Source organism: Catharus ustulatus, chromosome 3 (genome assembly GCF_009819885.2).
Source record: "Catharus ustulatus isolate bCatUst1 chromosome 3, bCatUst1.pri.v2, whole genome shotgun sequence".
Taxonomy (NCBI): domain Eukaryota; kingdom Metazoa; phylum Chordata; class Aves; order Passeriformes; family Turdidae; genus Catharus; species Catharus ustulatus.
The window spans coordinates 112,359,510-112,380,070 of record NC_046223.1 but is presented as its reverse complement, the minus strand read 5'-3'; the positions used below and the strand labels follow the sequence as shown (position 1 = coordinate 112,380,070).

General features: G+C 36.8%; 1 protein-coding gene across 5 annotated transcripts in view; it reads left to right on the top strand.

Annotated features, from left to right (window-relative positions):
* Window positions 1-20,561, top strand: part of ATAD2B (ATPase family AAA domain containing 2B) — a 73,949-nt gene that overhangs the window by 12,575 nt on the left and 40,813 nt on the right. For all 5 annotated transcript variants that reach the window (XM_033055495.2, XM_033055499.2, XM_033055494.2 and 2 more), the window contains exons 2-15: window positions 2,611-2,765; window positions 4,228-4,274; window positions 5,268-5,421; window positions 7,437-7,539; window positions 8,087-8,195; window positions 9,317-9,433; window positions 10,488-10,563; window positions 12,294-12,392; window positions 13,309-13,420; window positions 13,815-13,930; window positions 14,720-14,894; window positions 15,659-15,747; window positions 16,520-16,679; window positions 17,621-17,711. In XM_033055495.2, coding sequence (XP_032911386.1) covers window positions 2,611-2,765; window positions 4,228-4,274; window positions 5,268-5,421; window positions 7,437-7,539; window positions 8,087-8,195; window positions 9,317-9,433; window positions 10,488-10,563; window positions 12,294-12,392; window positions 13,309-13,420; window positions 13,815-13,930; window positions 14,720-14,894; window positions 15,659-15,747; window positions 16,520-16,679; window positions 17,621-17,711 — 1,603 coding nt within the window. The remainder of the gene's footprint in view (window positions 1-2,610; window positions 2,766-4,227; window positions 4,275-5,267; window positions 5,422-7,436; window positions 7,540-8,086; window positions 8,196-9,316; window positions 9,434-10,487; window positions 10,564-12,293; window positions 12,393-13,308; window positions 13,421-13,814; window positions 13,931-14,719; window positions 14,895-15,658; window positions 15,748-16,519; window positions 16,680-17,620; window positions 17,712-20,561) is intronic.

The window sequence follows — 20,561 nt, the reverse complement described above, 5'->3', positions numbered from 1 at the left end:
CTCCATTACCAGTATTTTATTTCAACTGCCAGCTGACAGGACAAGATCCTAGCTGAACCTGAGACTTGGGACCAGAGGCACTGGAGGAAATGCAGAGAAAGGTGATCATAGGGGACTCAGAGGAGTTTGGCTTTTTTGCATGGAAAGGGGTGGAGATGGAATACAGGAACCTGTGCATTACTAATTTCACTACTGGCAAATAGCTTTAATGTTACCCCTTGTAAAGCTTTGTTGCATGCTCCTTCATCTCTCCTAGTTTCATTTTCTCTGTCTTGCTTAGCCGGTTTTAAACTGGTTTTGTGGCTTACCTTGAAACTCTGCTTCTGTCCTTTACAAGGGAGCTTGTGTAGTTTTGGAAAGTAGTTACTAAAATTGACCTAAGCAGGGTTGTATTTTTCTAAGTCCACAAGTAAACTGATGGCTGAATAAAGCAAAAAGTATATGCACAAATACGTACAGTGCTCAGAAGTGAATATACAGGCTATTACAATTTTGTAAAAAGTTGATCTTTTGTAATTTCAGAGTGTTATGGGGAACAGACAGGTGTTGCCCATGTATTTTATAGTGCTACACAGGGTGCAGGTGTTTTGTATTAAGGAATGGTGGTAGTTATTATATTTTGTACTTGTGTGATCCCTCAGTGAAATGATTAAGATCACTGACAAGGTAGGAAGTTCATCTAACAGAAAGAAAGTGAGCTTTTGAATCTCTAGTGAGCTGGTCTGGTTTATGGATGGATCAGAGAAACATCGGAAGGAGACCCCAGGAGGTTGGAGGGGTGCTGTGTAGTCAGGCAAGGGAGAGCATGGGCTCTTCTTGTGTCACAGTGGTGCTGAGCTGTGTTGTCAAACTGCAGCCATACATTTGGATTTCACTTTCTAAACACTGTGCTGTGATGTTTTGTCTTCCTGTCTTAAATAACAAGCCTTTTCTTTTTTTAAATTTTCTTGAGTATGTGGCACTTGATGTTGAAGTATCTGGAGTACAAATCAGATTGTTGTTGTTAATAAGCCTGATGAACAAATGGGACTTTTGTGGTCATCTCCTTGTGTTTAAGTAGTCATAGTTCATTTGTCATAGTTCAAGTTCTTACTGGCAATTTCTGGACCTTAATATTTGAAAATTGGTTCTCTACTGTTGCAATAACAGATATTTAGTTTTTAAATCATAGAATGGTTTGGGTTGGAAGGAACCTTGAAGATCATCTAGTTTGAAAGCTCTTGCCATGGGCAGGGATACCTTCCACTATCCCAGGCTGCTCAAAACCCCATCCAAACTGGCTTTGGGCACTTCCAGGGATGGGGCAGCCACAGCTTCCTTGGACAACCTGTGCCAGTGTCTCACCATCCTCACAGGGAGGAATTTGTTCCTAATATCTAACCTAAACTTGCCATCTGTCAGTTTAAAACCATTCTCCCGTGTCCTGTCAATACAGACCCTTGTGAAAAATTCCCTTTCCAGCTCTCTTAGAGCCCCTTTAGTTACTGGTTCTATAAGATCTCCCTGGAGCTTCTTCTCTAAGTTAAACAACCCCAATTCTCTCAGCCTGTCTCCACAGCAGAGCTGCTCCAGTCCTTGGATTATTTTCATGAGCTTCTCTAGACTCACTTGCTCCAGCAGGCCCATGTCCTTCCTATGTTGTGTGGGCCCCAGGGCTGGACACAGGACTCCAGGTGGGATCTCAGGACTGGGGACATAGACAGGGAGAATCCCTTCCCTTGACCTGCTGCCTGTTGCATCCCAGGGCACTTTTGGCTTTCTGGGCTGCAGAAGCACGTTGTGGGGACCTTCTTGTCAGGCAATACCCCCTAAGTCTTTCTTTCCTGGGCTGCTCTCCATCCATTTTCCACCCAACCTATACTTGTGCTTGGGATTGCCTGGACCCAGGTGGAGGACCTTGCATTTGGACTTGTTGAGGTCATGAGGCAAACTTCGTGAAGTTTTCCCAGGATCCCACTGGATGGCATCAAGGCTGTTTTGATGAGCTAAAATTTTTAGTTAATAGAATCCTAGTTTTATGTTTTGTTGTAGAGTTCACCTAAATAAAAGCAGATCCTCTGAAGTGTGCTGTTTGTCCATTTCTTGTGTATAACTTTGAAGTAATCCCTTGCTAATATATTTGAGCTTCTGTTTCTTTACCTTTGGCAGCTTGATGGGTAGAACAAGGTACTGGAAAACTCTTACAGGAAGGAAGAGTGTTTGTTTAAGCATTTTAAAGACAAAGACAACATCAGTGGAATAAATAATTGCTATGGTTTTAAGTATCTTAATTTTCTACAGTCTTTTTCTCTCTTTATGGTGTTACTAGTCCTTTTGCAAGTAAGGTGAGAATAGCAGTGTCACGTATGATACAAAAAAATACAATGGGTTAAAGAAACAATACTTGTTCAGAAATACAGGAAAGCTATTGTAGAAGTTTAATATTTGAAATTGAATATTTTCATAGCTTCTGGTAATGTTTTCAGAATAAGCACTTAATATTTAGCACAGATTGGTCACTAAGAGCTTGACAGAGACTTTCCTTTTACTGAGATGAGGTTTACCCTTTTTCTGTAAGGATATCTGCAAATGAGCCAATTAGGTATGATCTGATGCTTCTTTTCTTTTCAGAAAGATGAAGGTAGTGATGCTAGTTTGAGTGATAGCCACATATCTCCTCCTGCCAAACGTACCTCAAAACATGCTGATCCTGTGGGCAAAGACAAATCAAAATCACGCAGTACTGGGCAGCGAGAGGAATGGAGCATCTCAACTGGACAGTCCAGGTAATTGGTGCTAAGAGAAGAAGGAGCTCATAGCAACTTTTCAGTGTTGTTATCCCACTTACTGCTATTTGTGCAGTCAGCTGCAGCTCAGGAGTGTACTTTTGAAGCATGTTATTTTCACACAATTTTCTTCAGTTTAAGATTCCAGGAAAGTGGATTGCATCAATTGTGTAATCTCTGTTTCCTTTCTCTGCATATTTCTGCAAAAAATATAAAGTAATTTTATTTGAGATGCAGTCTGAGTTGTAGATTCTCGATGTATCCAAATTTAGTAATGTAACTGGTATTTTTATATACTCAAGCTATAAGTAGGCATGAATTTTAATTAGGGAATCAGTTTTAACATCTTTAGGGAATGGGTAACAGTCAAGTGTATTTCTATTGTTGTTCAACCTAGTAAGTGAATGTTACTGAATATAGTCTCAGTCCTGCCACACTTTTATAACTTGAAGCAGAAATAATTAATTTTATTTTATAACTGATTTAATAGTATTTTACAAAGCATCCTTGTGCTCATAAGGCCTCACATGATTACAAGTAACTGTGAGACAGTGTACTCAGTATGTTCCTGATCCATGAACTTTCAGTTAATACTGATTCTTTTATAGATATGTATTTCATATTTATGTGCATGTCAAAATTGTTCATGCAATGATTTGTAAGCAAGAGTGACTCTAAATCACTACTGGACTATCGACTGCTAGGATGAAGTTTTCTTAAAAGTTTTGTAAATCTCAAAATAGACCTCTTATGTTTATTTTTCTGTTTTAAAACAGAAAATACACAAATCTAGTGTATTAATGTGCAATGGGCATTGGGAATGTATTGAAGCTAGTGCATCTTCTGTTTTTTTTGTTTATAAGAGTAGACTTGTACTGGACCTCCTAGAAATGTCAATATACAAAAAAAAAAAATTAATATAACTGGGAGAATTTAGGTCACTGTGTCAAATGAAATTTGGCTAAGGTACTGAAAATCATATTGCTACTCATTTAGAACCCACTGCAACATGTCTTTGCATCTGAAGTTTTAATTTGTTTCTGCCAAAATCCAAAACATGGTGCTTAACAGTAATCTTGAGTCAATAAGACTTTTCCCAAAAGTCCTGTTACTTCTACTGGTTTATCCATTGTTGCAATGGTGGCTGCCTTTCGAGAGCTATACCAAAGTTCTGTTCTGAAATTTAAGGAGAGAGTTAACAGGACAAGTTCATGAGGAAGGATTAGGGAGATTAATCAAAGAAATGCTTGGACAATTGGGGGGATTCATATAATTGGTATTGAGTAGTTTTGTCCTTACGAAAGTGTTGGGCATGAAGCAAACTCTTCCATGGCTATGTCTCACAAAGGTTTTGAAATCAGAGTATGATGAAGCATTTTGTAATCAAAATTGTATTTTCACTGTGTGCCTTTTGCTTGGCTAAGGAATGTTAATGTTATTTGTCTGTCTGATTGTCTCCTAGGTTAACTCCTCAGCCTGGTGCTACACTACCAAATGGACGTAGCTTATGTAAGTGAATTATAGCAAAACTTTTTGTATCAGCTTTTACATTAAACAGTTTGATGTCAATGATTTTCAGTGGCATATGTTTTTGATAACTTTACTGATTCCTTTGCCAATTTTGACCAGAAAAGTCACTGCTCAGTTTTCTCCTGTTGCCATCTTGGATACTCTCTGTGGATATGGGGAGTATTTTTAGATGAAAATCCATTTCTCTTCTCAATTCAGACCTCTTGGCCATGTTTTCCTTAATTCCCAAATTACCGTTACGAACTAATTTTGGCCTTCCTCTCTCAGTTGGTCCCTTTAATTTACTTAGTCTCTTTGCTCATCTGAAATTTGGCCTTCTGTGATTCTTAACATTACTTAACTCTATTGCTTTAGAGACCTGCCTTGTCTGCAGCTCCTGCTACCTTGAACAGTCTTCCTAAAAGCTTGTACTTTACAAACTTGCCATTTCATTGCTTATCTCAGCTAAACACACTTTGACTTTTGTGTCCCTTTTTCATCAGTTCTGTCCTGTTCAATTTTGTGTTGACTATGTAAATGTTATTTCATTAAGCATATTTGGTATTTTATTATTTATTGTGGTGCCTAAGGGACAATTAGCAGTGGGATCTCTTTGTCTGGCACTGTGCAGAGTATGGATTTGCTTGTGAAGTCAATATGTTGTATCTGACCTTTTGATACTGTATTTGAAAGATACAAGAATTGAAACTGTGGGCAAGTGTGCATATTAGTATTGATGTTAACTTGAAAATATTGAATGCCTAATTGAATGTCAAATTTTCATCATAGAATAAGATTATCATCTAACAAAGCAAGCTTAAATATGCAGAAATAACTTTTAAAATAACTTTGATAGGAATTAAATACAGTTCTTTAGTTCATACTGTTCTTAATAACTTTTGGTTTTGTCCTTGCTAAGTATTCTCTTACTAATTTTTGTTTGTGAAAATGTTGTTTCCTGCATTTTGAAGTAGTAATACAAATTTCTCTTAGCTCTCAAAAGCCACTCCCTTCGAGGGGAAAAAAAGGGAGATGGGGACCATGCTTGCATAAACGGAGATATAGAAGTCAGAAAAAGTTGTCGGTCCAGGAAAAACAGATTTGAAACTTTGAATCAGAGTTTATTGTTTGATCAGCTAGTAAACAGGTATGTGGGGATATTACAGTTGTATTCACAAAGCATCTTAATGATTTTTTAAAATTAGAAACCCCTGTGTTTCAGTGCCATGTCTGTGTTTAACTGTGGGGATGCATTGAGACCAGCTCAGCTGTGGTTTGAGTTGCAGCTGGGTCTGTGCTGTGACTGCCATTGTGTCCATGCTCTAAATGCAGAGCAGCTTCCCAGGCTTTCATTGAGGAGTGAGTTACTCTGTGTTTACACCTGGATAAAGCTTTATGTTGGCAGTTACGGCGGAGTGCCTGACGTGCTGTAAATCCACACCCTGGTTTGTTTCTTGGTAACCTGTTTATGTAGTGCTACCTTAAATGTCATGTAAATTGGTGATTAGCAGCAGTGCTTGGAAGCATTCGAGATTTTGCTTGTATGATTTTGATCATAAAATATCAAAAGTTTGTAGCTTTCTTTTGTTTTTGTTTTTTACCATTTGTTAATAATTCACACAGGGTGGGTGTCACTTTTTGACATTTACTTTGCAGACAAAGTAGGTCAGACAGGGAGGCACGGTCTGGTCTGAGCATAGGAATGGGAGCCAGAAATGCTTTTTTTGAAATATTATTTCTCTGTAGCCCTGGGCAGGTCACTTAATATGTCCTGATCTTCCCACCTGTAAAACAGGTTTTAGCAGTCACCTCTGTGAGAGACTGCTTTCTCCAGTGCTGGAAAATGATTTAAACATAAACATTTAATTGTCAAGTATGATCTTTATTTTTAAATGTATTCTGTTGAATCTTTATTAATTTAATTTTCTTTTCCAACTTGCTCAGTAACTACTTGCTATCAGTTTGCAAACTTACATTGAGTTGCATTTATTTTTTTAGTTGCAGTTGAATCTCCCTCTCCTCATAAACAGTAGGAAAAAGTCTACCATGAAGGTTGTAATTTCATAAGATCAGGGTACTGAAGGCTGTATATGAGCTTATACTGATAACAGTGCATCCCATAATCATTGGAGTTTTTAAGAACAGGTTAGACAAAAGTCTGTCAGGACTGATTTAGGCATTCTGTAGTCTGCTCTCTCCTGGCCGAGCACGTAGACTTTTCCAGGTCCCTTCCAACTGTATTTTCTTTTGTAGCAAACTGCAACATAATTTTACTTGAAATGGTTCTGTCATACATCACAGGTATTTTGGAAGAATTGTTTAAATTGGAGAGGAGCTTTCATAACAAAAGGGTGATTTTACTGACTTACATCACCAGAGCTTCCACTGTCTCCTTTCTAGGCGGTCATTCACCCTTTAGATTTACTTTTAAATTGTTTTAAAAAAAGGAAATGAAGGTTTTTGTCTTCTTACGAGTATTATACCAATATAGTAGAATTCCTGTTGAAAGCTACTCTAATCACCATGGAGAGCAGTACCATGGTGTTCAGGACAGGTGGCCAAATAATTGACTTGGCCTGGCTGATACTGTGGTGTTCTCTTCAGTAGCAGTGAAGCATCTTGGCCAGAGTTATCACTTACATACCACCGTTGTTTTGACAGCTGTTTACAAATACTCCAGATAACAAAAATGCTGACTAAATAGTAGATGAGAAATGGTAGTGAGGTCAAATACTGAGTGATGAGATTTTAGATGTTACTGATTTAACAAAAAGTAAATCCTTTATGTTGTAGTGTCTTTTTGAGGCCACGGTAAGAAACTGTAAAGCTTATGGGGTGGAGGCATTGATTGCATTCTCATTCTCATAATTATATAGGTGAAAAGCTTTACTTTTTTGTTTTGCAAATTTAATCTTACCTGACACCTAATCTAATGTCTCAACAGTTGCAAATTTATATGTTACAATTTATACTGAGCCAGTTTTTTTAATAAGTTTGTGGTTAAAATTAGATACTAGTATTTTAACAAACTTCAATAGCACCTTTCAGTTTTGCTATGGTTAGGTTTGTAGTTGATAGACAACTTAAGATGTTGAATGCTATATCCAGAGTTCTACTGTTTTAAGACTTTTTTTTGTGTGTTAACTGTTGCATGTATTTTAGTACTGCTGAAGCTGTCCTGCAGGAAATGGATAATATTAACATCAGGAGGAACAGGCGGTCTGGGGAAGTAGAGCGACTACGGATGTGGACAGATACAGAATTTGTAAGTGCAGAGTTTCTGAGATCTTGGATAAAAGTCATGTCAGGGCAGAGCATGTTTGTTTTTGCAAATGCCATACATTTGTCTGTTGCTCTGTCTGAAGGTACATGATTTTCTTCAATGGATAACATTAAGAACATGATAAACTAAACTCTGATAAACTAAAATTCAGAACTAAATTAGTGGATATGCTCTACATTTTTTTTCTTTATTGATAAATTTGCTGTTGTGCTTTCATGATGTGCTGTGGTGGTTCTTTGGTTTGAACCATGCTCTGGTAGCCTGGAAACAGGACTAGAGACTGTCATCTTGATATGGATGTTGAAAACTTGATATTGATGTTACTCTGTATTAGATGGACTAGGTACTGTCTGAGAGATTTACTTTAGCATCTATTAAATGAGACTGCTTTTGTAGTCTACCTATGGAGAGCTCTGCTGGAAAAACACTTGAGGGCTAGAGATTGTGTGAAGCATTACTTACGGCACTGGGACAAATACTGAGTGACACGGGACAGTGCTGATGGGAATGCATGTGAATTTTATTCCAGGAAAACATGGATATGTATTCTCGAGTGAAAAGAAGAAGGAAATCACTGAGGAGAAATAGCTATGGCATTCAGAACCACCATGAAGTGTCCACAGAAGGGGAAGAAGAAGGTATGGGTTGTAAAAAATTATGGGACTTGTCCGAAATACTTATAAAACAAAGTTCTCCTTGCCAAAGGATAGCAATATATTACACTGCAGAAGCAGAACAAAACTGGTTTCTAAATGTTTGTATAGTACATTTCCCTCTTTCTGTTTTCTGTAAAACTAAGTAATTGGAGCTTTCCTTACATTCCCTGTAACAATCCTGTGGTGGAAGTCAGGATATGATGGATGTTGTCTACAGTGTTCTAATTGACTTGATGTTTCTCATGCTGAGTAGCAATTACCAGTAAGAATTTGTAATAGTTAGTCCTGCATACTTCCTTTGGGGGAAGGAATTAATTAAAGTCTGCTTTCTGTCCATTGACATTTTAGAAGGTTTGTATGTGCACAACTGTCTTTGAAATTCTACTTTCTTTAAAAGTTTGAATGAAACTGGTCAATGGGTTCAAAAATAACCAGGAAAGAAGGGATTTGATGTCCTGATCAGCATCATGTTTGGCCTCCTTAAAAAAATCAGCCTTCAACTTCAGGCATTCATACAGATTTCAGCATACTGCATTTCAGAGTTTAACAACTGCTGTGGAAGATATGGTTTGTCCCAGTGAATAAGAATGCAGTCCTAGTTCTGAGATCTGTGGATAGAAATTCTGATCCTGTTAACAGATGGGCCTAGGTTATGGCTTTATACACAAAGTATATAAAGTGATTTCTGTGTTCTTTGCTTTGTGTAAAAACGATCCTTTGAATCATAAAGTTGTACTTATTTTCATGCTGGGTCAAATATTTGATTTATTGAGGCCCCTATTGAAAAAGAGAAGAAAGGCATCATCCTTAATTTGAAGGATAATTACTGAAGGAAAAATACAGTGGATATATGAAGTATTTTACAAGTAAAACTGTTTTGAATGCATTTATTTTGCCTTTCCATTATCTTGTGTAAAAAAGTAGAAGGAAATTTGACGATGTGCTGTAGATTTATTGTAGTCTTCAAATTTCCACTGATTTGCCAATTAGTGTTAATAAATGGACAGTAAATTTCAGTGACCATGAAAATGTAAATTTTTTAGGATGAAAGTAGCTCTGACATGAAGTGGAAGTATTCTGAAAATATTTTTACTCCCCAACAGAGTCTCAGGAAGAAGATGGAGATATAGAAGTAGAAGAAGCTGAGGGGGAAGAAAATGATCGGCCATATAATCTCAGACAGAGAAAAACTGTTGAGAGATACCAGGCTCCTCCAATAGGTGAGGAACCAGACAGTGCTTGACCTGCAGGAATACCATGGATGTGGGGAGGGAATAGTTGGATGGCTGCTTCTCAACCCTGACAGAGTAACAGGGATGCAGCGCTGTGTGATTTCCATCCTGACCTGGTATGGTTCACCACATGGATGGGATTGCTGAGACACAGTCTGTCACTTTATCAGAGGTGGTGGCGCTGCTGCCTCATTGAAATCTGCAGGTACTTCCCTGTACTGGGCTCAGGGCTGGGAGTGAGTGGGGTTTAGGTCAAGAAATACTTGGCAGAAAGCAATCTAATGAATTAGGTGATTACATAGAAAAAATAGTTACTGTTATGCCTGCTTCTCTTCTTGAGTGGTAAGCCTAATTCATAACTGTGGATAAATGGCATAGCAACAGTTATCACAAATGAGAAACCTAAAGTATTTCAGTTGGATGGAATCTACAGTGATCATATAGCCCAGCTGCCTGGCTGCTTCAGGGCTGACAAAAAGCATGCTATTCAAGTCAATGCCCAAATAACCAGCTTCTTATGACAGGCTTGGGGCATCAACCAATTCTGTAGGAAGCCTGTTGCAGTGATGGACCACCCTCTCAGTAAAGAAATATTTCTTCCTATCAAGTTTGGATTTTCCCTGGTGCAGCTTTGAACCATTTCCACAAGTCAGAGGATCATAGAATATGATTTCTCTGATAGAGAACTGCTGTGGTTTATTTGTTTAGAGAAATTTCAGGATGTCCCCCCATATTATCAGCTATGAAGAGGTTTCTGTGTGGAGTTTAATGTCCTGCAAATAAACTCAAAATGCTAGCGCCCTGGATGAGTTACATTCTGCCATGGCAGACACAGCTCTGATAATTTGAGAAGGGTGAGGATGCAATTCCCCTGCCTGCATCACGCCAAGTACAGTGATAGTAACAAAGCTCCCTGTCCAATTCTTCCCTTAATTTAAGCTTTTGGAGAAACCAGTGATAGCCTTGTTGATGAAAATTGATAATCCAGCACTTCCTTGCTGGATTTAGATTTGTTTATTATCCTTTGTAATTGATGTTACAGTGCCAGCTCATCAAAAAAAGAGAGAAAATACACTGTTTGACATTCACAGATCTCCTGCAAGAAGAAGCCATATCAGGTAAATGCCAGTTTTTCGCTGTGTGATTGTTTGCTTTCCTTTAGTACATTCTAGTACCTTTTGATTCGCAAACCATTCTTGAGTTTCACAGTTCATTCAGACATGTGATGGGTCTTGAATTGTATTCTAGGTTCAGACCCTGATCAACACCCAGACAGGAGTGTCATAGCACTGTCTAAACCCACTAGAAGCTTTGTGCTGAACAGAGTGAAAACAGGTGTGCTACAAATACTGGAAAGAATTCTGCATGGCACACTTTATCTTTCTCTGTAAGCCATATATTTAATATATAAATTCAATGCATCAGTTTGTCAAATGCCCCCTTTCTGTTCTACAAAACTGAACAAAGCAGGTTAATGGGTTTTTTTTCTTTCAGTTCAAATTTAATCCAAAAAGTATCAACAGTTTAATAAAATGTTTAGCAAGCAGAATTTTTGACTCTTATGTCTTGTGTCAAAGAAGTCTGGAGTGTACCAAGTTGTCTTGGAAACTGTTGGTAGGCTTTATGTAACAAAACAGATGAGATTGCAGCTTAAAACATTTTTTAAAAAATAAACTTAGTGAAAGCTTCAAAAAGACAAATCTGTCCATGAACAGAATCCAAGAAAACGAATACTAGTCATAGCTGAAACTCTTGTCTTATTGCTCAATTTAATGGCATAGTGAAAATACATAAAGTAATAGCTGAATCTTAGGATTCTAAATTTTTTGTTTTCCTCAAAGAGCATATGACATTTTCTTGGGTAATCTCTGGATTTGTACTTGGACTTGATATTCATATGTGAAGACTGTGAAAGTTACTATCCCGTTAGTTTTAGCCTGCTCATTACTTGGCCCTCATTTTATCCCTTCTTGTCAGGACACTGTCATAAGAATTCTTCCCAATTGCTTGATACTGTCTTTGATGTATTTTGAAATGTATCTCACTTTTGATCACTGAACAGTAAAACTGATAGACAATGTGCATTGGCTAATTCAGTGCATTGTCATGTTCCTACAAATAATGCAGCTCACTATATTCCCTTGAAATCCAGGACTTTTTATTAGTAACCAACTTCTTAAAGTGCTGAATTTTTCAAAATCAAACTCAATATCAAACTCAACACCTATTTCTTACAGAGGATTTAATGTACATTCTCTAACATTTCTGAAATACTCAGTTTTGTGAAATACTGTCATACTAAAATAAGAAATGGTTTGTTCAGGCTTTGGATAGTAATTTCACTTGGATTCAGATCAGAAGTGCAGGTGTTTTGAGAGCCTGTTCTACTATTCAGAATTAATAGCCTTGTAAAAAGAGATGATCTACTTTGTGAAGTATGAAATTTCAAAGAATATTTTAAGGAAAGCATCAAACTGAGTAAGGAGACTTTGGTATGTCTGTTATGTTAGAGGTGGCTAAAGTGGTTGGAAATTTTCCTAAGTACAATTGCAGTTTATTTACTGAATATTCAAATCACATTGCTGAGGGAGCATGGACTGGACCACACATGTTACAGGTGTCTGCTGTTCTAGTAGTGTTCATGTTGAAATCAGATAATCATTGGGGCAGTAAGAGCTGTCATTCCCCTCTCAGATTATTTGATACTTGATGAAGCTAGAATTGGCATGCATCTCAAACCTGAACAGTACTGTGCTTGCCATTTCAGTTTCATTTTTATAGAAGGACCACAACATGCCATTCTACTGCAAAAAAAAAGACTGAATTTTCTGTTTTGCCTCTTCAATAGGAGAAAGAAGCATGCCATTCACAGCAGCGATACAACCTCTTCAGATGAAGAACGTTTTGAAAGAAGAAAATCTAAAAGCATAGCCAGAGCAAGAAATAGGTATCAAAACATCTTTGGTCTTTAGAATTGATTTTATTATTTACCAGAAAAAAAGCAGAACTAGTCTGTAATGTTTTATGAGTTCTGCAGACTTTTGATTCTGCCTGTAATTACCTGTGGTTTAGGAGGAGTACTGGTTATATATTAATATTAATATATTAATACAGATTTTGGAGTCTTATGAGTAGATAATTAATAATAGTGATAAAAAAATGGAAATGCAGGAGTAGCTGTTTGATTCAGTTGGGTTATAAAAAACAAGTTCTGTTGGTTAAAATATCATTGGTGTAACTTGGTCCTAGTTAATTCAATTGTACTGCCAGCTCTTCCCTCTTCTTCTTGTGTAAGAGTTCATGCATTTGACACACTCATTGCACATTTTTTTGACCTTGCATGTATTTAGCAGTAATCTAAAAGTGGAAGATCTATAAGTAAATTTATTTACTGATAACTAGTAGGAAAATTCTGCAGGAAAAAAAATTTTCTTATCTCTTTTCTGTTTCTTCCTGTCTGCCACGTTGTTCCCCTTTCCATACAACGATCAGAAGTGTAGTTCTGAGTGTAACCTGTGTTTTACTAATACCTGTTGTCCTCCCTTTAACTTTGTAGTTGGCCTGATGTAATATCTATGTAGGGGCTTAAAGGAGGGAAATATTGTTTCTTCTGTATTTAATCCAAATAATCTGTCCACCCTAGTTGTTCAAATTGAAATATGTATCTGGGTGCATAAAACTAACTTTGTTAAGGATCTTCCTGATATATAACTGTAATTGCCACAAAAAAGATGATTAGTTTTGTTTACCAGTCTGGGGAGGTTATCTCTTTATGTAGAAATGACATTTAATCTCTTGTTTCTTCACCTCCAAGCAATGAAAGCAGAACAATATTTATTTGGTGTTTGTTTGTTGTTGAACAGGTGCCTGCCTTTAAACTTCAGAGCAGAAGATTTAGCTAGTGGAATCCTTCGAGAGCGTGTGAAAGTTGGGGCGAGTTTGGCTGATGTTGACCCTATGATTGTTGATAAATCGGTAGGTTTTGTTAGAGCTTTTTATCTTCCTTGTTGAAGGAAATTCATAAAAAGCTCACTGATTTTTTTCTTAGATTTTATTTTATTGTTGCCAAAGCTTTTGTCTATTTACTCCTTTGGACTACAAAGCATTTACTCTGGGACTTAGGCTGGATCTCTGTAGATGTCCAAGCAGCCCTGGCACAGTTAATTTGCAAACCACATAAGCTTCATGTGGGCAGCCAAGAGTTGACTTTTTCAATGATTTATTTCACACTTTCAAAATTCAGGGAAATCCTGTTGATCAATGCAATGTTTTTCTAATTTGTTTTCAAATCTTTATAAGTAAAGGTGTTTTTGTGGAAAGCTGTTACAATGTAAACTTAATATCTTTGTCTTTTTTTTTTCCCCCTAAGGTGTGTTTTGATAGTATAGGGGGATTGAGCCATCATATCCTTGCACTTAAGGAAATGGTAGTGTTTCCTCTTCTCTATCCAGAAATATTTGAAAAATTCAAAATCCAGCCACCAAGGTAGGTGTATTTACTCTTACTGTTGCTTTTTTTTATTAAGGTCTGAGGAATTGAAAACACATAGGAGGTTGATACTTTCGCTGAAGTGTTTTACAGTCCAAATAGATTTATGTTTGCTACTCCACTTGTCTATCAGAATATGTAATAAGCAGGATGAAGAGTTACAAAAACCCCTAGTATATTTTTCTTGTGGAAGGAAGGTAAACTTTGTGATTTGGTTAGAGAAAGAATTTTCATGTGTTTTATTTAGTATTACCTTGCCTTTTTTCCCCATTATGTTATTAAGTATTTTACTAGATCAAGCAAAATGCTGATGTTTCTCTCAATATTATGCTGGGATTTTTAATATTTATTAATGAGGCATCTTGGTATGTGATTTAAATGGGTACATGGTGTCTAAGTCAATAGAAAAATTGGAGGTGTTTTTGTCACTTAATTGCTTCATTCCAAAGAAGTAACAAATATTGATTAAGGTATTACCTGAAATCTAATACTTGAAGAGATGGCATTTAACTAATGTAAAAGAATCCTTGGGAAACTTAATATGCCTTTGATTAATGTTCTTTACAAATCAAAGTTTTACCGATTTGAAAGCATAAAACAAACTTAGATTTTCGGAGGTCATGTTAATATCACAATATGTTAATAATACAGTACTACCACAAAATAATAATATGAGATCTTAAGTCATTCTTCTCCAGGCTCCCTGTCTTCATTATAAAATTTGACTTGGAGTTTTTCAGGAGACTTAAAATAAGTTTGTGACTGTGTTGATCCATTTATCTTCAGGGGCTGTTTATTCTATGGTCCTCCTGGAACAGGTAAAACCTTGGTAGCTAGAGCTCTAGCTAATGAATGCAGTCAAGGAGACAAAAAGGTGGCTTTCTTTATGAGGAAAGGAGCAGACTGTCTCAGTAAGTGGGTTGGTGAATCTGAACGTCAGCTTCGACTCCTTTTTGATCAGGTTAGAAGAAAATACTTTTTTTTTAAATATGATTTCTCTGTATGTTGTGTTTTGTGGTGTAGGTAGCCAAAGGTATTTGCAATTGAAACTAAATAACTGTACATTTTCTTAAATTAAGTAGGATTTTACCAAATGGCATATTTAAATGAAAAGAGTAGAGGAATGCCTGCAGTAGTTTTTCTTGCTCTGGAAACTCAAAGAAGTCTCTTGGCTTGTCCATTAATGAAGCAAAATAGTTAGGGTAAAACTTGGGGGGAAAAAAATCAGTCAGTGAATTTGAGTTTGACTGGCATGTTCAAGATAAATGCTACAGAGAGGAGTGCATGATTGCCTTGGTGTATTTTAGTGTTCTGTTTTGGCTTAGAAGAGATTGGACAGAACAGAGAGTCACACAAAGCAGTAAAATGCAGTAGCTCAAAGAAAAAGTAGTTGTCAGAGATGTCTAAACAAGCTATGAGCAGATAAGATCATGTCACAGAGTATAAAGTGTGTGTTTGTCTTTAACCTGTCCGGCACACAGTAAAACTGGTACACTGGTGCCATCTTGCTTACTCGAAGTAGACTGCACTCTGCTGTGCTTTGAAACACTGCTGCAGTTGGAAATTCAGTTTTCATTTCAGACTTTACACTTTCTAACAAAGATGTCTCAATATATGTGTTGGTTTAGCATGTTAATGCTTTCTAGTGAAACCAGTTTTCAATGTTGATGGATAAATCAGGAATTAACAGTGAATTCAAATTTTGTTTTGTTTATTGTATACCAGGCATACTTGATGAGACCCTCTATAATCTTTTTTGATGAAATAGATGGTTTGGCTCCAGTTCGTTCTAGCAGACAAGATCAGATTCACAGGTAATATTTCTTCTTTGCTGCCATTATCTTGGTATAGGGTACATTATCTTGGTAAGCTCTTAAATGTAATTTTTTCTCATTTCACAGGAAAGGTTTTTATTTTTCTGAAGCCCACTTACACTAGAAGGACAGATTGGTTTTTTGGTGTTGGAAGTCATCTTTTCAGTCCTTCAGGCAAACTGTAATTTGCTGGGAATTGAATTGCAGTGACAATTACCCTTCAGCCACATTATTAACTGCAAGATTTCCACAGCCATTCCTTGATTTGCTGTCTTGTATTGTAAACAGATTGTCTGTTACCAACTCAATAGAATAACCAGTTGAAAAAAATTCTATTCTAACATGATGAATTGTAATGTTCTATCAATGAACTGAGCTCACCTGTGATTTTGATTCATAATGGTGTGATGTACAAACATATCTTGTGTTCCTATCATGTCATTTTTTAGAAAATTTTTTTTCATCAGTTTGCTGTTGGCTGAAATTTTTCCTGGCTGCTTTTGATCTCAGTTTTCCTGTGCTCTTTATGACAACACACTTGTACCTGCTATTCTGTAGGAGGTGATATTTATATTTCCACCTCCCTCCGCTCTGCTGAGAGAAATTTGGGGCCAGCAGACCAGTAGGCCAATGGAACATATGAGACTTGAAACTTTTATGCATCTGTTTGTAGCTTAGGTTTTTTCTTTTGAATGTATTAATCTTGCACTTGAAAATGCAAAAGTTCTTACAGTGCTCCTTACACTTTCTTATTTTGAAAACTCTTTTGTAGCTCTATAGTGTCTACTCTTCTTGCCCTCATGGATGGACTGGATAATAGAGGTGAAATAGTTGTAATTGGTGCTACAAACAGACTGGATTCTATAGATCCTGCACTCAGGAGACCTGGTCGCTTTGACAGGGAATTTCTTTTCAACTTGCCTGACAAGAAGGTAAAACCTGAAAAGGAGATTTATTAATAAACATCTTTAGTATATTAAACATTTGAATTCCTGACAACCAAGCTTATGAAATAAAAATATTCATTATTGCTTGTAAGAATGTTTAATTTTAGGAAGACATTTTTAGTACAAACAGATTGTATACATAAAGTTATATTGAGATTCAGATCTTCAGGATATAGCTAAAACTAAATATAGAGGTAAATTATTCACAATAAACTGTATTGCTTATCTCAAAATTATGGTTTTGTGTAATGAACCCTGACTATCTGGTGGCTTAAAACTTCTGGTAAGAGAAAATAAATGTAAATCTTGTAGACTTCTAAGCATGTAAAAAATGTGGATGCACAGCCAGCCATTATGATGTTGGCAACAGGAACATTTCAGTTCCATTTTCTAAAATTACATAAACTCAGCCATAGTACTTCATGAATTTACACTTAAAATTGAATGTACTTTGTATGTGGATAGATGTATTTGGATTCTATAGAACTTTTAGCTGAAATTGTTTTGGGATTTATGTGTATGTGCTGTGTTACTCAGCAGTACATTAACTGATGAGGCCTTTGACAGTAGAACCTATTACTTAAGGTGCAATAATTAAAAATAAAATTATAAAACTATGATAATTCCTAACAGAACTTGAGTTCTAATCAGTTCATGTATAATAATGTTGATCAAACAAATTAAAATGTGTAACTGGTGAAAAACTGGTAGCTGGTGTAGCTGCTTATGTATGAAATTGAAAAGAAGGGGAAAGCTTTGTTCTTAAGAGACTTTGGCGTGCTAAGTTCTATTCTGTGTGTCTCAGTTACATGCCAAAAGCAGGTAAAGTAACTACAGATTCACATTAATAAAGAATATTTTTTCTATGGCATGGATTTGACTTGCTAGTTATTTCAGCTTTTTTTTTTCTTTTTTTCCTCAATCAGGCACGAAAGCACATTTTGCAAATTCATACCAGGGATTGGAACCCCAAATTGTCAGATCCTTTCTTAGGAGAACTGGCTGAAAAATGTGTTGGTAAGTGTTATGTTGTTAGTATTTTTAGTTTAGAGGCTTTCTCTTCTGTGTCAAACTTTGAAGGTATGTTAAATGTATCAAGATTTTCTTATCTCTACCTCTCTAAACTTCTGTGCTTTGAACAACACTCTTTTTGTAGTACTAAGTATGTTTCTGTCTTACTAAAACACAAAATGAGTAGCTAGTAGTCATTTGAAAATGCAACCTTTTTCCTTTCTGTGACATCACTGTCCTTATATAGGATGCATACCCTTAAAGAGATGCAAAATGAAGCTGGAATTGCAATCTTTAGGTAGACTTCCCATTAAATTGGTTAATTACAAAAGAGATAGGCAGACCTGGTTTTTTTCTGTCTACTTACTGAGGAAAAAGAGCAGTACTTGTGTGTGAGATTTTTGTTTTTTGTTGTTTTTTTACTGACTGGCATGCTGTCCTCTGACATAAATCCAACAAACTAACCAGCCTTTCTAAAGATGAATTTTTTTTCCAGATTGCTAGCACAGAACAACCTCAAAGTGTAGACATAGGTAGGGGAGAAAAAAAGCACCACAGCATGACTACATTAAATCCACCTTTGGAGCTCACAAAGACCTGCTGTACTGAATGGAGGTTGGTTGTTCAAGATAAGCCTGCTGTTTAGATCTCTTCAGAAATAAGCCCAAATATTTTTATAGTGAATTAACAGAGGAAATGACCCTAAAGCACACACCACAATATCTTCTCAACAACTTGTCATGCCAAGATACATCCTCTGTCAGTCATCAGCTTGGACAAGCACTGAAGTTCTCAGAAAAAGAACAGTCTCAAATATCTGTGCTTTGGAGTCCATCATCAGGGAGTCTAAGAACTTTAAATTGAACATCAGTCCATTCAGTCAGCTACAGCACATCCGAATTATCCTCTTCATCCACAGGGACATCTCTCATCGAAGCAGCATCCCTCCGCTTTTGATGCACAAAGACCTCAACATCTTCTGGTGAGGAGAAAACATAACTATCCAGCAAACTCCAGTTTAAGCTCTGCCGGGTATAAGTCAGCACGTGACAAACCCATTTCATGTAAATTCTGCTTGAATTATGCAAACACGCGGTGCTGCTTAGTGGGAAAGGGGAAAAGGTGGGAAAAAACCACAGATTTTTCTTTAAGAATTCATCCTATTTTTTCATTGAGAACACAATATTTTAAAATTTCAGACAATAGGGAAAGCCAATTGTATGTTAGACTGGAAGACGTTCTTTGTGCTCCATAAAACCTGTCAGTTCTGTGGAAGTCAGCTAACAAAAAGAAACACCCTTTTCTGTTTTCCTTGGCTTTCCTGCTCTCCAGCTACTGTACACTTGATTGTCTGCAGTCTGTATCTTGGAATTTAAGTGTTTCCATACATCCAAGATGAAAATCTTTGAAGTATTACAAAGTCTTTTCAAAACAGCTGAAGTAAGACTGGTGTATCTCCTTCACCTTGAGAGTGCCTCATCGTTTCTGTAATTGAAATCTGCAGCAATAATGATTTAAACAGACTTTTCCAGATTCTTTGTGGCCATTACCAATGGGAGTCATTGGCACACATGTATGTCTGTGATACAGTTTATGCCAGTCTGCTATTTCCTCTTGTGTGTAGGTTTCTTTAAAAACAAACAACCTTTCCCCCCAAAAAACCAGCACCCCCTCTTCCCCAAGTAAAAGCTGCCTGGACTTTGCAGGCTTTTGGCACAGCATGATTGATACCTCTCTCCAGTTCAGCAGACTTGGCAACACTTAGCTCCAAGCTTTTGGATCCTAATGAAGAAAACTGCTGAAATACTCCCAAAGCAAATGACTTTGGGGAAGCAGGTGTATGTGCGACTCAGAACTTCTTACGATCCAGGGTGTAATTAGAAGGAAATTGGAAGGGAACAGCCCCAGGACTTGAAAAAATAGGTTATTTCCTGAGGGTTGATTTTTGTCCCAGGTGTTATGGATTACAGCCTTTTAGTGGATTTCTGTGTATGTGAGAATTAAAGACTCCACTTCCCTGAATGGCCTCATGACTGCAATGTGCGTGAGACGAAATGAAGCAGCTTGGGGAGAGCACAGCATTGCTCAGAAGACCACACACATTTATGTCTTTTTAGTACTTTCAGTAAACACGTATAATTACTATGCTTTTTCTCTTTACTGGAGATGGATCACAGATACCCTTGAATTTAGAAATTCATTCTTATCTCTCATTTACTCCCTTGTTTGGAATGGTAACTTTCTGTAGGTAGAGAGACTTACCTATGAACTCAGTCTTGCAGGAAACAAAACATACTAGCAACTGAAAAAGTGTGAATTCCTCCATCTGGAATTTTGCATAGGAATCTTTCTACAATGTAGTAAGGGTTATTTAAATAATATTATTAAATAGATTTGTAAGGAAGCAAGCTGTTATGCTGAAGATGCTTGTTAAAAATATTCGGTGCTTATTATTGCAGGAGTGTTTTGTAGCAAAATGATACCATGTTAGATTTTTCATTCCCATCCACATGTAATGATGGTGGGGGAGATTTTGGCATTAACATTTCTATTTTTCACAATTCTTTAAAATAAACCTAGTAGTTATTTTTCATCTCTGTCATCATGCTGAGTTGTTTGCTAGCTCTCTTTCCCCGCAGTCATTTTGGGAGTTTTTTAGGGAGTTGCACAACCTAAAGTGGAAGTAGTAGTCAGCATTGTTCCCCTAAATGCTTCACCCTGTTCAGTGGCACTTTTGTTGTGGGGTTTTAGGGTGGGTTTTAGAAGAAATTTTAAAGAGGATACAATTTCTGCACAGTAGAGGTGGCTGGAAAATTTTGATGATCAAAGTGCGTTATTTGGAAACCAACACAGGAA